General features: G+C 46.0%; 1 protein-coding gene across 1 annotated transcript; it reads right to left on the bottom strand.

The window, feature by feature from the left end:
• Window positions 1-349: 349 nt before the first annotated feature.
• gnai2b (guanine nucleotide binding protein (G protein), alpha inhibiting activity polypeptide 2b) lies at window positions 350-16,724 on the bottom strand. Its single transcript, XM_003973323.3, has 9 exons — window positions 16,095-16,724; window positions 6,245-6,287; window positions 5,786-5,927; window positions 4,515-4,675; window positions 3,569-3,697; window positions 2,688-2,817; window positions 1,589-1,742; window positions 1,313-1,503; window positions 350-1,143 (listed from the first exon to the last, which is right to left on the bottom strand). Exons 1-8 carry the CDS (start codon window positions 16,210-16,212, stop codon window positions 1,313-1,315), a joined length of 1,068 nt encoding a protein of 355 aa, XP_003973372.1. The 5' UTR covers window positions 16,213-16,724; the 3' UTR covers window positions 350-1,143.
• Window positions 16,725-17,443: the final 719 nt, after the last annotated feature.

The following is a 17,443-nucleotide window of genomic DNA, read 5'->3' as shown; positions in this document are numbered from 1 at the left end:
CAGGGTGGCGTAGAAGACCAAAATGGCCTTAATTGAAATACTGAAGCGCAAGTTTAAGAAATAAATTGGATTCTCCACCAAGTGGCGCCAGACTGAATTTAACCCATAAATAACCTCGTTTTATCCCCCCGCCAGTAAAAAAAAATTTTTTTGCTGTAATTGAGCAGTTTTCCAGGAAATCCAGGTGTCCCTGAATGCCTTCCCAGGGTACTTACAATATGACAATAGCATTTATTATACTTTAAATGAACTCACTCAATTTGTCTTTTTAACTGAGATGCATTTACTCTGTCTACACGTGATGGGAAATAAAAATAAAGAATGCAAAAGTGCATTATTTACTACAGAATGCTGAATCATGTGACCAAACTTTTATTTACATTCATTCCTTTAAGTGAACAATTATCCATTAGTCTCTTGTGTTGTGGTGCCTTTGTAACACAGGTTCTGTGACTGAAAACGGGAATAGAAATAGCCCTAATTCACATTATGGACGCTGAAGCAAGTCTTTCAAGGACAAGTGTAAACAGATATCAAGGCACAAACATATATATATATATAAAGACTCAATGATACAAATCATACAGAAGACATGTTACAACCACGTTAAACTCGCCGATGTTGTGAGCGTCGCCACCTGCGATGTTCGGTTCACCGCGAATGTCGCTTCAGTGGAAACACATATTTCTTATTCCATGCTTGTTTCTTAAAAATAAAATAATAATTTAAAAAAAACAGGGTTTGTGCAGTCAAACATTTCTTTAAAATAACTTTAAACTTGCACCCCCCCCCCCCCCCCCAAAAGAAACATAAAATGCAGCTGTTACATTATTTTTTTATTTTATTTTGGTGTTGTGATAGAATGATGACACGTACAAATGTTGATGTAAAGGTCAGATATGATCAAGGTGACAGTTGATCTGGTGCTGGAACTATTTACAGACGTTCTGACGAATTCTAAGCCAAAGCCTTAAGAAACTTATAAAAACGTGACAAAAGTAACACGACGGTGGTTGCAAATCAGTGATTGATGGAGCTCTTTCGGGTTTCTCGTCGAGTCTGTTACGGTTTTCATTATGAAAAAGCAGGAATCATCACATGGCTGTTGCATTCTCTCATGCAGTTTGGGTGCATCAGGCATTCCTGCGCAGAGAAAAGAGACACAGATTTAAAGAAAAGCCTTTAAAACCCGACACGATTTCACAGCTTTATCGAGGGAAATGGTTGAAACGTTGGCTGTGCGACGCAGGAGTGAACAGACGGAGGTGAATTAGTCTGGAGTCTAAAAAATACAAACATTCCACGTTCTCACCTAGAAAAGACCACAGTCCTTCAGGTTGTTCTTGATGATGACGTCAGTGACGGCATCGAAGACAAACTGCACGTTCTTCGTGTCAGTGGCGCACGTGAAGTGCGTGTAGATCTCCTTTGTGTCCTTCTTCTTGTTGAGATCTTCGAACTTGGTCTGAATGTAGCTGGCCGCTTCGTCAAACTTGTTGGCTCCTGCGAAGGAGAGAGCGTGGTCAGAGAAGGACGTGACCCGTCTTTAGCCTCGACGTGCGCGGCCCCGGGGCCGTGCGGGCCCCACCTGTGTACTCGGGGAAGCAGATGGCGAGGGGGCTGCGGGTGATCTTCTCCTCGAACAAGTCCTTCTTGTTGAGGAAGAGGATGATGGAGGTCTCCGTGAACCACTTGTTGTTGCAGATGGAGTCGAACAGCTTCATGCTCTCGTGCATTCGGTTCTGAGGAGACACGAACGCTCACGTTGGAGGCAGCGGAGAAGAGATCCGCGCGGCGGCGTTCGCCTGCTGCCCCCGGAAGTATCGACTTACTGCACATTCAACACTTTTCCAACATTATTCCACCAAAAACAGTTTCAGAGGAGCAGAAGATTTCGTGCTCTACTGCTCGGCCGCTGTAATAAAGAAGCAGAGTTGTTGAGCTGGTAGTAATTCAGACACGTCCAATAAATAACTCTGAATGTGCGGCCAGGTCCTCTTGCCTGCTGTGTGACAGCGTTATCGCGCTGCTGCAGACACAGGCAAGTGCTGTTATTATTACTGGAGTCAGCCATAAAAACCTACAGCGCAGACGGGATCGACTCCTGGTGTAATTTTGATGAATTGCGCCGCGCGGTCGCTGCCACCAGGACAAATTGAAAGTCTGACTGTATTAGAACCTGAAGGCGGTCTCGTGAAAGATCCCTGGAAATGATTCTAAAATCAGGTGAAGGGACACAAAGCGGTGGCCAGGTGAGATAAAACCATCATCTCCTGCCATGACGCTCCTCCCAACTGGTGATTAATCACTGCTCCCCGACGTCACTGACGATTCTGTAATTTGTGCTTCTGATTCATCCGATTCTAAAGCTGCCAATGAGACATGTAATTTGCACGGTAGCTGTCACTTATCCTCACCCATCTGGATTCCCAGAATGATGCGAACACTTGGAACATGGAGTGCACTCATATTTCTCTTGGAGGAACGAGGGTCCTCTGGGCTCTGGCTGACATCAATCCACACTTGTGCAAGTGTGTAATATGGGGTTATAATGAAGTGGCGATGTATTACTTTACAATCAATAGCACCTCGCGCTCAAAATAGCTAAAGAGCTGATCTACGATGCCGGTAAATGTAATCTGAGCAGATGAAGGCAGGTATGCAGGGATACATCCCCCCCCTCTCACCATCTCCTCGTCCTCAGCCAGGACCAGGTCATACGCGCTCAGCGCGACGCAGAAGATGATGGCCGTCACCCCCTCGAAACAGTGGATCCACTTCTTTCTCTCGGAGCGCTGGCCTCCAACGTCGAACATCCTGCAGAGGAGGAAAATCCAAAATGGCAAAGGGTCGTAAACGAGGAGGGGAAGGAAAAAGGGTCATTTCTGGTGACACTCCATCCCTGGATGTTTATGAAATATTCACGAGGACGCGAAGGGACAGGAAGAACCAAGGGGCCAAATCTCGGACCAAACGATGAGCTAACTGCAGAATGTTGTCATGACGGCGCGCGTTAGTGGTGTGAGCAGACCCCAACAGAGCGCCGTGGTAACAGGGCGCCGAGGCAGTGGCCTTCGGGACTCTCAAACTGCACCAACTTGACAATGGAGGAGTGACATTTCGCTGTAATTCCTTTCAGAACCTACAGCAAAGAGAACCCAAAGACTGTCTCATTGATCGTCTCATGCCTTATTCAGGCTGTCACGGGAGATAAATGTCAATCTGCCTGGACACAGGTCACACCAGAGAGGCGCATGCACGTCTGCGCGCTTTGTGCGTCCACTACAGCGTTTTTTTGGCTGGAGGGATATTAAATGTTAAAACGCAATATCCTCTACTAAAATATACATCTGTGCATCCATCCATTACTCCCACACAAGTGCTCAGAACGGGTCAGAGCATATTTTATGTAAGAGTAGCTTTACTACGAACACACACTCGGTGTATCTGAACACCGGCGCTCTGGTTCTGATGTGTTTGTTCTGACGAGCTCGGGTTTGGAGATAAGGGGAGATGGCAGACAGGGATGGCGGGAGTCTGCCAGGAGCCCCGAGGAGCACAGCCGTACTTGAAGTGTAGCTCCTTGAACGTGAAGTGGGTCTCCACGATGCCGGTGGTCTTCACGCGCGTTCGCAGCACGTCCTGCTGGGTGGGGATGTAGTCTGCCTTGGCTATCCTTTCCAGGTCGTTCAGGTAACTGAGAGCACAAGATTTACACGAATGTCACACCGACCGGGAGCTTGTTCCTTTGCTAACGTCCCTGAAATCATGGCTGTGTTTTTTTTCCCCTCTCTTGAGTCAATAATTATTCTGTGTATTCTGTTTCTCTGCCTTCACTCCCTTTAGTGCCAAACAGAAGCAGCTCCATCACAACCCAACATTAGGATTACTCACACACAACGCATCAGCTGTCACAAGTCATTTGACATTCCGAGAACTAAATGAGTAAATAATAAAGTACAGGGAAATCGACACCCGCACAGCTGCCTTTATAAAACTGCAGATGCATCGAGGTCCCTGTTTGCCTGCTGAAAAGGTCCCTTGAAGTAAACATCATTTATTTCCCTTTGCTCTGCTTATCAACTTACAGTCTGATATAAACCCAGAGAGGAAATCAAAAATAATGGAAGTGATTGGAGCAAGACTCCAGCCTCTAAAGCTCCCCAGACAGGTTAGAGCGAATGAGAGAGGCCTAAACTATTAGATCCATCACAGTGCCTGGAGAAGAAAATTGCTTTTTGCAGGAACATTAAATGGCACTATCAACATAGAAATTGATCAGTTGAACCTTTTCAGGCTCCCTCTTTTCTGGGGGACGCTTATAATATCACCGAAATGTTGTTCGAACTATTACCTAATTCAAAAAACAAAAAACAATTTTTTATATAACAGTATGACGTAATTATGGAACACTGAGCCCACTGTGCCTAGTGTGGTGCGTATTAGCGTGCACAGACTATTAACAAATACTACTCTCGGCGCACATAACAACAAGTGGAATGATTCATGCTCACTATGCTGCAGAGTCGTTGAGCTGGTACTCCCGTGACCGGGCAAAGCAGCTCTGGATGCCGCTGTCCCCCCACAACCGCCTGATCACGTTGGCCAGGTCTTCGGGAAGGGAGCCCTGCTCCTCTGCAGCCGTGGACAGGGCGAACAGCTGCTGGGCGTCATCCTGCAGCCCGACAGAGACACGTTACACTCGGAGAGTTCCAGATGAATATATTCGGATTTGCTGATTTTTATCTTTTTTTTAATTTCATGGATCCCTGAGCGGCGCCAGGTGTTGATATTCCCAACAGGCGCTCATAAGTCATGAGGCTGCAGTGACCTCTGACCTCTAACATCAGGTCTATGAAAATGGATTTGCTCTACAACCCCTGCAGGCTGGATATTGATCCCAGAATGTTGATACCAATAACAATATCCTCCTCTATAAAGGTTCTATTCCTACTTTGACCAGAATAATAAAGAGGACACATCTTCACCACGTATGGCTAAAAGTGAAATCATTCACACGTCATCGGTTCCTTTGTCGATGACGACCTTGCAGTCATCATAATCCACTCATCTCTTTGTGACAGTGAGAAAAATCAGAGTATCTACAGTTGAGCTGAAAATGTCTCTAATGTTTTGCAGTGTTGCGGCATCAGTGTTTCAGCACACACACACACACACCCACACACACACACTCCTCCACAGAGCTTGGGTGAGTGTTGGATGGGTGCAGCAGCTCTGCCCGAGGCTATTTTTCTGCTTCGTGTTGTGTCTGAACGTGCAGAGTTTGCATTTAGTGCATGTAATGACTGCAAATAAAGCGCTGCGCGGCTTGATGACAAATGACTGTTAATCAACGCAAACGTTTCATTAAATAATTAAGCAAATCTTTTTCTATTGTAGCCAGAGCCCCTTGATCGTGTTTCTACACTCTGAAGTGACAGTTTTCTTTCTTTAGACCGTTAACAGCGCCCTGCCCAGAGAGTTTAGGCCCATTCCCTCTTGAGTCGGGCTGAGCGACGCGCTCGCCCCCGTATCGCTCGATTTTAATGCGCTGCTAGACGAGCTACAAGGAAAGAGGCTTTCGGGATGACGAATGGGAGGTGTAGGTGCTGATGTGTGTGCCGCTGCTGCAGATATTTCACGCAGCCGCGGCCCCTCATCCGTCTGGATGGATGTTTGAGGAGTCTGCATATGCAGTTTAGAGCCGGCGCTTCAACAATGTCAGTATAGGAGTGCGATGGCATGGCCAGCCATGCTGGGACAGGGGCACGTTTGTGCGTCTCACCACTCTTGAAGGGTTGCTGTAGTCGATCTTGAGGCTGGCCATGGCTTTAACGATGGCCATCATAGACTGGATGGTGTTACTGTAGACCACCGCTCGGTACTGCTTACACTCATCTTCTGAGTAGCCGTCTTCATGGATGATCCTGTGGAAAAATGTGTAAACTTTAGCTCTCTTTATGATTCAAGCTGGTCCCTGGTGGTTTAATGCTACCTTCTCATCCACTAGTTCCTATTATGGTACAGTCAGATAGAGAGCCATTAATAGTGCATTTCACATATTTCTCTCTATGTTGGAAGTGTTTTAGGTTTGAAGGCGAGTTCTGTACCTGCATGAATAAATGAAGATAGAAATAAGCCGAATTAAAAACGACAATGACGAGGGTGATGTTTGGTGACGAACCTACAGTCCACGTTAGATAAAGACCAAATTCTAAGAATGAATAGTAGTTTTTTGACTTACTTCATCTGCTTTACAATAGTGCTTTTCCCAGATTCACCAGCACCTGAAGAAGATGAGAACAGGGTGAATACTGGAACATTTTACTCAAGAACCCGCAGCTGCAAAACAAAACAACAGAGGAGAAATCAAGAAAGCGAAGCAGAAGGTTCTCGGTTCAAGCCCAGTTGCGGAAAAAACTGTTCTGGGAGTAGAGAAGAGTTGCCAGGACACCTTCAGAGCACCATCAACCTACCCTTGAGCAAGGTAATGAATCCCCAAATGGCTCAAATAGAGCCCTGCTGAGCTGGAGACTTATATAGGGGTGTAGCATGCCTTCACCCACATGCAGCTGGGATAGACCCCAGCATCCTCCCTGTGACTCCGAAAGGGATAAAGTGGTCAGGAAAGAAAATAAAGTGAATATAAAATGGTGCATTTAAGGTCACAATGTTTCCAAAAGTTGTCTGAAAAGAATAAACACAGAGCCTTGGTGTACTCCCATGTCTGAACCTCGTCACCGAGCTCCATCCTTCTTCACACAAACTAGAACCAACCGTGCCAAGAAGCATTAGCCCCGACCGAAGGTGAAGAACCAGGAGAGGCCACAAACGCAGCCCCGTCAAACTGTCAGCAGGAATCATATTTGCACACATCTGGCAGCTTTGGAGAGGGAGAAACTCGCAGCAAAGGGACGGGCGTAAAAGCTGCATTCACTGTAGCGTGGCTGACAGGGTGGGAGGTGAGAAGGAAATGCAAACTTGGCATTTTTTCACTTAAATGTAGCAGAACTGAATAAATAACAAAGAAATTAGGCTGCTCTTTTTTCTACCCTCAATATTGTAACAAAGGCTTCCATAAATCTGCCTCGACACACAGTTATGCCCTCTTAATCTATAAATAGCAATATCCTTTTAAAGTATAAAGTTGGATGCTGGAAACTGGAATATCGGTCCCTGTGCGGACACGTGTCTGAAAGTCACCTTCCTGACTCCAGAATAAAAACTCATCCATTAATTTTTCAGCCTCCCCGCAGGGAGACCGACTCTCGGCAGAAGTGGCGGGGGAAAAAAACCCAGCAGCTCGTGAATGTGAGCGGCAGCCGATGACTTTTAATTATCGCTGTATCAGGTTATCTCAACACAGCATCCGCGGGTCAGGCCCGATAATGAATTACAGTTAAAAATAGTAGAAATTATCACTCTGTGACCGATAATTGTCTTCTTATGCACGGCCGCCCGTTCCCAAGCAGGTCTCAGCTCTATTATCATCTCTCACTTTCTCCTCATGCCATCAACTAAACAATGAGGTGTTCAGGCAGTTTTAGATGGATGAAAACAGAGGGTGTGTTTCCTTTTACTGGAACCCACCAACAGGGGGCAACAGAGACGCTTTGTGTAGGCTGCTAAATCGATATTAATTTATAAGGCACGCTGAAAAACTGATTTGCTTATTAGCTCATGGATCCACGAGAACATTCATTCTGGTTACATTTTATAACTAAATGTCATAACCATAAACCTTTTTTTTTTCCAGAATTAAAGGAGGAACACAGACCTTACTTGATATCATTACCACAGAACCCAGGGCTCATGTCCACTCCCTCAAAGACCTGCACCCCTTTGGCGATTATTTGTCTAGTTTTACCTCGGTTAATGGCTTATAAATGTTGTCCCATTTATAAGTTGGGGGGGGGTAAATAGCTTGAACAACACGAAAGCATTAGCACCAGTGGATTCCTCCTGGTCTGATTGTGAACCAGGTTCTTTAATTATGAGCTGGAGGCCAAAGAGAGTCACGGTGCTGAGAATAACTGTGCACAATGGGGAGGAAGTTTGATCTGCACAGGTGAAACAGGCCACAAATTCCCCTCTGGAACAGGCTATTATATAGATGTGGGAATGATGAGCGAGGGACACCTAGAATGGCTCCGACACCCAGTGGATGGAATCACATCTGAAAATATGGAGAGAGAAGTGAGGAAAGGAACTGGAGCCACTATACGGTTCTGGTTTCGGGGGGGCTGGAATACACATGCTAGTGGAAAAAAATGGCCAGAGCAAACAAGAAGTGGTAAATGCAAAGTGAACCACCACTGTCCTGAAACACACACAGCACAAAGCAGTTTTTCTGTTTGTGCCAAGATAAGTCTTCCAAATATCATGTGTGTTACAAATATGTGTCTGTAACATGGTAACCAGAGAATATAGGGGAAAAGAGGCGCAGTTATCAGTGGTACTCAAAAAAGCTGCGAGCAGAGGACAATGGTTCAGAGACGACTGCTGGGCAGATTCCATTAGCTGCCGGGGTGAGACACAGTTTATCAAATGCTCAAGAAACAAATCAAATAGAACACAAAGTGCTGGGTCAACAGGAGCACCCCGTGTCCGTTTGTTTTCGGAACTTCGGCAACACATTTGGCCCACAAGTAAACCGAAGCTTCTCCTCCATCGCTTGGAACAACCTACTAATAACGCTTCTACGTTTTTAAGTAGAATAAATCTGTCTTTAAGGAAATTTTGGGATGCCACAGAGGATAAAGGTGACACTCTACATCAATGACACCGTCAAAGTTGTTTCAACTAAAAATATGATCCCACCTGTCTAACAGAATTCCTAACCCAGCCACTGCTGTGAGAAACCCGATATATGTTGTATACAATATATTTGATGCTTAAAAAGTGAATGGCTGTAATATAAATGATATGTTGTACAAAATAAAGGGTAAAACATTGGACTTTGAGCATAACAGCACAGTTTGGAAAATAACATCCTTTTAAACATTACGGATAAACTCAGCTCTTGCGGAGACATGCAACACATCCCAGCATATGTCGGCATCATAAGCCATCCATTGTCTAAGCGTGTGACTCATGGGCCCGGCTGTGACACGACTCCTCCCCCGCTCTCATCCTAGCCCGACTGCTCCCACCCGTCGGTATGACGACTGCTCGCATCCAACTGGCTTTTACAGCCATTTAAGGGCTCAGCTCCTCCGGGTGTGGATGGCACCGAACAGAATCCACAATAATTATTCTGCCGCTATTTAAAACCCTGTTGCAGCGTAACGAGAGAGGCGGCTGACGCACACAGACGCATTATTTATTGGATAAATATATCTGCCAGTGCAGATTTCTGCGTCTTCACAGATAAGGAGGACATGCAGTCCTCTACGTCTCCACATAAAATAACATGACGGGCTCGTTTTGTTATTAGATCATGTAGCTTCTGGCTCATTCAAAGATCTTAAAGGGTCTTTCGGCCTGTAATAGACTTGCTGCAGCTTTCAGTTTGATTATCTGTTAAGTCTATATTATTTTCTATTAGCTCCAATAGTTCTGGCTGATCTTTTGTCACTTTTTCATTACCTTCCTGGGTCTCCTCGTACCGCCTCCCCCTCGCTCTTGTTATTTAAGACATGTTCCCCTGTCCCTCTTGCTTCAGAGCTAAAGTTTTTATGCTAGCTCATCATCTTCAGTTGTGAACTGTATTTCAGTGTTTATTACTGTATTTGCAGTATTGGCGTTCTCCTTTCCAATCTCACTTGTTTTTTTTGATTTGATCATGATTTGAGAAAACAAAAACTCCGGTTTAGATTGTTCGATCCTGACAATCATTTATTTATGACACCAAGTGTAAGTGGCGGCGTAAATCCTCGAGAGCAGTGTTGCTTCAGCTTACGTCTCCGTCTAAACTCCTGCTAAATTAACCTTGAAGTTGGGCTTCCAAATCCATCCCATCATAAATCCTATTGTTTCTGTGAGTCGGTGCACGAAGGAACGCTTCACCTCCTGGCTGTAGACAGGTTGTGCCTAGACTGGTGTCCAGATTCTGATGAGGAGCTAAACATGTGGGTGGATGCTCACAGGTCACCACCCCTTCAACCAGTAGCAGTAGGAGTATTTTTTTTATTAAGCTTTGTGGATTTTCCCCTTTTTTAATGTCTCAATTACACAAAAATATGAAGTTTATTCACATTTTGAGTTCTTTTCAGGTCCATTTCAGTAATTTCCACCAACTGCTGCCGAGAATGAACAGTTTATTTCTCTCATTTCCAGGGGAAATTCCTTGTGTTAAACCTTTCAAGTCAGGAACAAACATGATCTGGGAGGATGTCATTTGCTGAAATGCTAAATGTGGACCGGATGCTAATTTGCAGCGGTGCCTTTCATCGTGTTTACAGGCTCCTTTATATGTAAACAAGGATGCGATTTAACTACCTGATGACAATCACGGTGCCAGTGGAGGAGACATGTTCAGCTTTTACATAAGTCCCAGCTGCCAGTATCCCCACATGCAGATGTGTGCACAGGTATGCCAGCCAGCTGCGCCGCAACAACCTCATCCCAAAGTCATTACGGTATCCGCTGTGGCCTTCAACAGCTCCGTACGTTACCGCCTGGAACGGAAAAGTAGGTCAGCAGCCTCACTGGGAGCAGCAGAGCCACACTCCTCTGCATTCAAGGACGGTTACTCTGCACCCTGAACGTGCGCATCGACTGAGCTAACAGTCCTTTTCTTGTGCCTGTCTGATGATATTGACACATTTAATGAATGTAAGCTCTTTTATTTATGCACAGCATTCTTTAAAACAACATACAGTATGAAGCAAAATGTTTCCATCAGCACTGTGAGGTCCGGATTGTACGAATGAATTCATGCATCTGCAGGTTTTTGCCAGGAGGACAGCTTTAAAGACGGTGTCTCTCTGTCTCACTATCGTATTGGTCCCAGAACGCTCTTAATAAGATGAACAGGCTCAATTTTCAGATCTTCACCCACATTAATGAGTCATGCTACATAGCAACAACCACAATAGTCATAATAAAAACTACTGAGAGGGACTGAAAAGAGGATGATTTATTTTTGTGCAGCGCTTCTAAACAATCACGTGAATAACGTGAAAAGAACGTAAAAACATCCCAGTTTGTTGTCTGAACCCCAGATGGCTGTTTGTTCCGGGTTGGTGAATATTCAGAAAGTCGGTCAGTCTCCAGGATCGTTTCCTGCAGGATCAACAAACTCAGCCCAATTAAATAATTATCAATCAGGAGAGGAGGCATCGATTGCTGATGACCCTCGATGTGGAGCACGTTTGGCTAGGAGAACTGCTAACCTTGCTGCTGCGAAATGGGTCAGAGCAGGAGCGGCGCCGCGCTGGCTGGACATCAGAAGGAAATACAGTGTTGTTGGGCTCGAATCGCCCTCGCCAGCCAAGAGTCTAAAGATTAGTGGTGGTTTTCACATGAGCCGGTTTGAGACTACGGTTAAGAGTCACTGTGCTTTTAAAAGTTGCAGTTTTTAAAGTCTCAGGTTGTCGACATCACTGCGAATAAAACTTTGGCCTTGACGAATCCTCCCAATACACTGGGGGGGGGGGGGTGCTAACAGGTGATTGGCTGTTTTCAATCCTAATTTACTGCAAGTGCAACTCCAAATGTCGCTGGTAATGTATGGAGCTCCTCTCTTGCCCTGATCCATGTGCTGGTAAGCGATACCTCACACGGCGGATCAGAACAGATGGTGTTTGCCTTGCTGCGTTACGACTAATGCTCCCACCAATCTCTCCTCGCAGATAGAGCCAAGTCAGCTTGTTTTTGCAATGCACGTAGGGCACGCACACACACACACACACACACACACACACACACACTAGCTCAAGATGAAACACCAGATATGAGCAAATGTTAAAGTGCAATACGGGGCAATAAGACACTGAAAAGTGCTCAGCCCTCACGCATCACCGCAGCTACATCCCCGACAGAGACACGATCGCCTTCCGTCCCCGCGCCGCTACGTGAAGGCTGGACCTGGCGGCACTGATAGCGAAATGAACACTGGGGTTGCAGGTGCCAGTTGAGTTACCATGGTAACAACATCCCTTCGCCTTGCCAAAACATCCCCTTTTGCCTTTCCGCGACGACGGAAACGTGTAGCGTGAAAACCCGCAAAGAAGTCATCGCACATCAGGCAGCAGGTGTGGCTCGAACAGGATGTGCCTCTGCCTGTCTCTAACGTCAACAACCACCTTCTCCGGTTTGGCTCCGTTGACACGGAGCAGATTGAACAAAACGTTATCCGCCTCTCAATCTACACGCAGTGACTGCTGCGCCTCATTCCACCTCTTACCACCCCCCCAAGTCTTGCTAGAGTTTGGAGTTTTGCACATTGTTCTGACTTTTCCACCAAGCAAACACCCATTAGGAGCAGGCAGCCATCAAGGAAGCCTTCGCTCGCTGTTGTTTAGGAAGATCAATGTCCTCTTGGAACAGGGAGAACCGATCTGAACTCCTCAAACTCTGGTGAGAAACAGCAGCGCAGTGTTGACATAACTGAAGATTTTTCTTCATCCGTGTGATGGATCGCGTTTCACCAAAGACGAAATCACACTCCTGCCATTTAATACCTCATCGTCTCGCCCCGAGGTATTACTCACAGCTTTTCATCCACCTGTGTGTGTTTTAGTGCCTTAAGATGTCAGGATCAATCCCAGCGACAGTGAGCGCTCTCATCCAGCTTTGGGATGAAGGCTAACTACGACGAGGCAGCTTGCTGCAGCACTTTGCCTCCTAAATATAAGACGAAATAAGGTGGAGAATTAGTTTGGAAAGTCAAAAAGAAGGAAAGATTTTTGTCTGTCACCCTCAACACAGGCGGAGGGACTTGAAGGATTACGGGACAAGCTAGTATTCTTGTTTTTTAGCTAATTGAAAAGTAGCGCCCATCTAAACCATCTATCAAACTTCAAAGAAAAGACTTGAATAAGCTCAAGAGACACGTTCCCTCACTGGGGGAACACAAAATGAGGAACATTTTCTAATTCACTTCAAACAGCGCTCACATAGCCAGAGGCTCTGTCGTAATCACTCATATTCACACACATTCCGGGACACAGAGGATAAACTACAGAGAAGATTCGACAGAAAGAAATACAGCGGACAAGTGAAGGAATAACCTTTTAAATCCATCCATCATGGAATTTTGTAAGTGACAGCTTTGTCAACAGACAAATACTTTGCTGTTTTGACAGTAATACAGGACAGTGCCAAGCAATCTACCACTTTAGATCATCGTATCATCGTGCTGTAACCTTCCTTTTGTACAGCAGCGATCTCTTCAATATTTAGGATCTCTCATTTAATGTGAATGGATCCAGCAACACCAGAGAACATGGCTGCCATTCCTCCTGGTTAGACCAGCGCCACTGCCATTATCTGCCACTCGCCCTCAATCCAAGTCCCCGGCAGACGTGACCCAACAAGCGTAAATATATTCTTTCATGCTTGCGGGCAGCGGTAAAGTTGTCCGGTCGGACGGGTTAAATATGAGCACCTCCCTCCGTCATGAGGAGCGAGTCATGGCTGCCAAACGTAGCATTTACCGTCTCCCTGGCAGGAGATGCTGCGTTCACTGGCACACTCATGCGTTACGCGACTGCATTCGTTTATAGCTTCACGACTGCTCGAGTTTAAAAAAACGCACATTGTGATGTGCACTAAATGCAGCAAAAATGACATCATATGGGGCAGTTTAGGCTATATCTGAAGTATAGATCCACCAGTCGTGATTGGTGGGTGGATTCAGCCAATCAGATAACCAGATATAAGATGTTCAGATATAAGAGCGACTGACTCATGCAGCCACAGTTTGCGCCATTTTCATGATATACCAGTATGACAGAGATGCTACAGCATCACTTCCTGAATGTTCTGCGGCCGTAATAACTTGCAGAGAGACGGAAAGCTCACTTCCTGTTGCGTCACACAATGGCACAATCTGAGTTTCTGTTCCTGGATGAGCCCGAGCTCTCCCTCTCGGTCGCGGTGCAACATCTCGCAATCATAAAACCCAGAGAGGAAGGTGGGGGGGGTGTCTCTGGAGGATCCATTTCCTTCATGGCGCTCTCCAAAAACAACTCAAAGCAGTTTCATTTGTTTCTGTAGCACCCCCGAGTCTGGAGTGTCATTAAATACGTGTTGCAAATATCATCCTGTGTGGAAACGGAGCCTGGAGGAGACAAATAACTGTCTGATCTCCTTCACTTGTGAAAGAAAGCGCTCAGGTGAGACTGAAAAGTGCTGAAAATGACTAAAATACTCACTCATAAAACGCAGAATATTAAAGCAAATTGTCTCACGTCTCAACCGTTTCAATTAGTCCACCAGTGATGTCATCACCTCTCAACTCATAATATGCTCTACTCATACTGGGTTATGTGTTCTGATTATTCTTATTGCCCACATTCGTATGTGTGGTCAGTCTTTAAATATTTTTATTGAGCTGAGTAAAGACGCCGGGTTGCTGCGAGTCCAAATTAGCTTAATGGGTCACAGTTCAGCCGCATCTGCACTGGCGGGGGAATTGATGGGGCAGATTGTTTTCTCCAAGTTTGCTTCCTGCCAAGTTGGAAGGGGTGGAATAAAGGAGTCGCTGCACTTTTAAGACACTGTAAACAGAGTGGATCAGCATTAACAGGCTCTTGCAGACGTCCGGGCCAAGACGGTAGAAATAAATACAGAGATTATTGCCTCCAACGGGAAGAAACCCACCCAAAGATAACTGGGGAGTCAGGTCATAAAGGGGCACCACAGTGGAGGCAATAAACAGATTATCAGATGCGTTTGTTGAAGTGAATATTAATTTTGGCTGGGTTTCCCTGAACTGTCCTCTAGGACCACAATCCAGCAGGGTTTTCTGTCCTCCCTGGGCAGAAAACAGCCAACAGAGTTGGAAAACCCAAGTTGGAGTGCGGCCTTCAGGGACCGGTTTTCCACACCCTTGGCCTAAATGATCCAGTAACGGCACCAGGGACCCCAACGCAGCAAAACTGGTTGAGTGCCTCCTTCGAGAAAAGAAAAATCACTTCCGATGTGCCTAAATATCGTCCACCGACGTCCATTATGCTCAAATGTGAGTGAATTTAAGCAACATTTCACAATAAATCGCACAGTAGGTCCAAACCGGCATCATTCTGTAGCTGGAACAGCAGATTAACGTTTATATTTTGCGACAATCCTGCTCCCATCTCATGAACAGCTCTTATGTGTCAGCGACAGATGCTAAAGTCCGCGTAGCATCATGAGCCGCAGCCTGTGATCTGAGGAAGCTCCATTATCTGAGCACCAACATGCCAACATGGATGTAAACACGGCTCCTTCTGTGCACATTTTTCTTTTTTTCTTTTTTAAATCTGCGGTTGATTGGAGGCCAAAACGATCCAACCAAATTCCCAAGGATTCATTTAAATCCGTTTTCCATCTTCAGCTTGTAAAACTCAACCGCCTGGCATCATTTGCAGAGACTCACCTCATGCAGTCCTACATAAAAAACAGCTTATCACAGCAGACACCTCCACCCACTCAGCCCAGCTCATCCTCCAGCACCAGCACCAGCTCCACACCAAACACGCTTCACTTTTCCTGCTCCAGATCGCTCCCAGGATCGCTCTCATTTCGATCACACAAGAATTTCTTTCTTTCTTTTTTTTAGGAGGAAGAAGAAAGTTGCAAACTAAGCCAGCTGATTTTGGATAACAGAACTGTGACTGTGGTAATCAGTGAAAGGGGGTGTGGAACATATGGAAAGGAATGTTTATCCAGCTCCAAAAGTGTTCATAACCCTGCTGACAAACTGGAAGAGCTGTTTTTACTGTTTCTGCTGTAGTGCAGGGCTGTAATCCCGCTACTGAGTCACAGTTCTGAGAACCTGAGCTGATGGAATGATCATGTATGCGGGCCAAATACAAACTGAGGCAGTCAAGCCACCATCTTCTCTGTTCCGACTGCAGACTAAACTTTAAACATCAGCATTTAAGCGGCTCCCGAGCAGCCTTACTGAGCGTCCACATTGTTCTGAACCGTCAGACGTGACCTACCCAGGAGCAGCAGTTTCACCTCTCTGGCCGCCTTCTCTCCGTCTTCTCGGAGGTTCTTGTCAATCATCTTGGACCTCTCCGCGGCAGCCTTGTCTTCGGCACTCACCGTGCAGCCCATAGCTCCGCACGCACGACCAGGCTTCCACAGGCGAGCAGGAGGGGGGGAAAAGAAGGAGATCTTCGGCGCTGATGCCGAGCGGATGTGCCACTAACGGTAGAGTAGTTCCTGTCTCCACCGAGGCGCAAACGCAACCCTGAGCGGAGTTTTGACCCACGTGATTAAAAAGTCAACGTCGCTCCTCTGTTCGACTTCAAAGATTCCCCGGAATCATTTGGTATTTTGATTTGCGGTGATTACGTCCACGTGGACACGCCAGGAGACGTTTGTCCCGCATCCATCCGTGCGCTGAGGCGCCTGCTCGCTCGATGTCGGCCTGGTGACGGACGCGCGGCGACTGCTGCAGTTGGCGTCGGTGACGCTGTCCGGAATTTCCTCACCGTCCTGCCACGACCGTTCGTAGAGGCGCCGACGTCACTCGGACGACTTGTCCCGACAGTCCAATTAAGAGCTGACGAGACGCGCACGCTGTGGTTCTAGTACTCGAGCCAATTAAAGTGGAAGCCCCGCAGGCGGCGGGATATGAAGTGCGGCGCGGCGCGGCGCGGTGCGCGCAGACTGCAGTGGACGCGGCGCCAGCGTCGTTCCTCAACAGATGAGAAACATGTTCTAGTGGCGGCAGAGAGCGTCCTGGACGGATGCCTGAGCTGTGGAGGGAAATATTATCCTTTATCATAAGGAAGAACGAAATGGCAAATGTCTAAATAATTCGCGCAGAACATATTAAATCTCGCAATTTGAAACACAGGTGTCAACGGCGCCCTCAGCTGGACAGAAATTAAAGTGCATCTGACAAGTTGAACTGAAAACAATAATTATAGTGTACATTAAAGAGGCCAAAAAAAAAAAGAACAAATGTACAATTAATGTTAATATACTTAGTATTTTTAAGTCGTTTTCACAGAACTATATGATTTCCTGTAGTGGGCTGCCACCATGTAATTTTCAGTCACTGTCAATATTAAAGATGGTTTAGTAAACCTACAATGCTGGGATGTGCGATCATTTGGGACTAATTTATTTTATTTTATTTTTTTAATGGAGCACTTACCCAACCACAACTGTGAGAACCACCTAAAGTATCTGTTCCAGTAGAGGCTTAGCCTTTATTTGTCCAATAACAACACTGAACAGGGAAAAACTCAACATAAACACACTCAGTTGACAACAACCCAGAAATTAAAAGTAAAGGCGACCGAAGTGATGCCCTAAGGAAAAATGACAGAAACAT

The sequence above is a fragment of the Takifugu rubripes genome, chromosome 19, assembly GCF_901000725.2.
Source record: "Takifugu rubripes chromosome 19, fTakRub1.2, whole genome shotgun sequence".
Lineage (NCBI taxonomy): Eukaryota > Metazoa > Chordata > Actinopteri > Tetraodontiformes > Tetraodontidae > Takifugu > Takifugu rubripes.
Note: the sequence above shows the minus strand (reverse complement) of the source record. Positions and strands in the feature narration are given on the sequence as shown.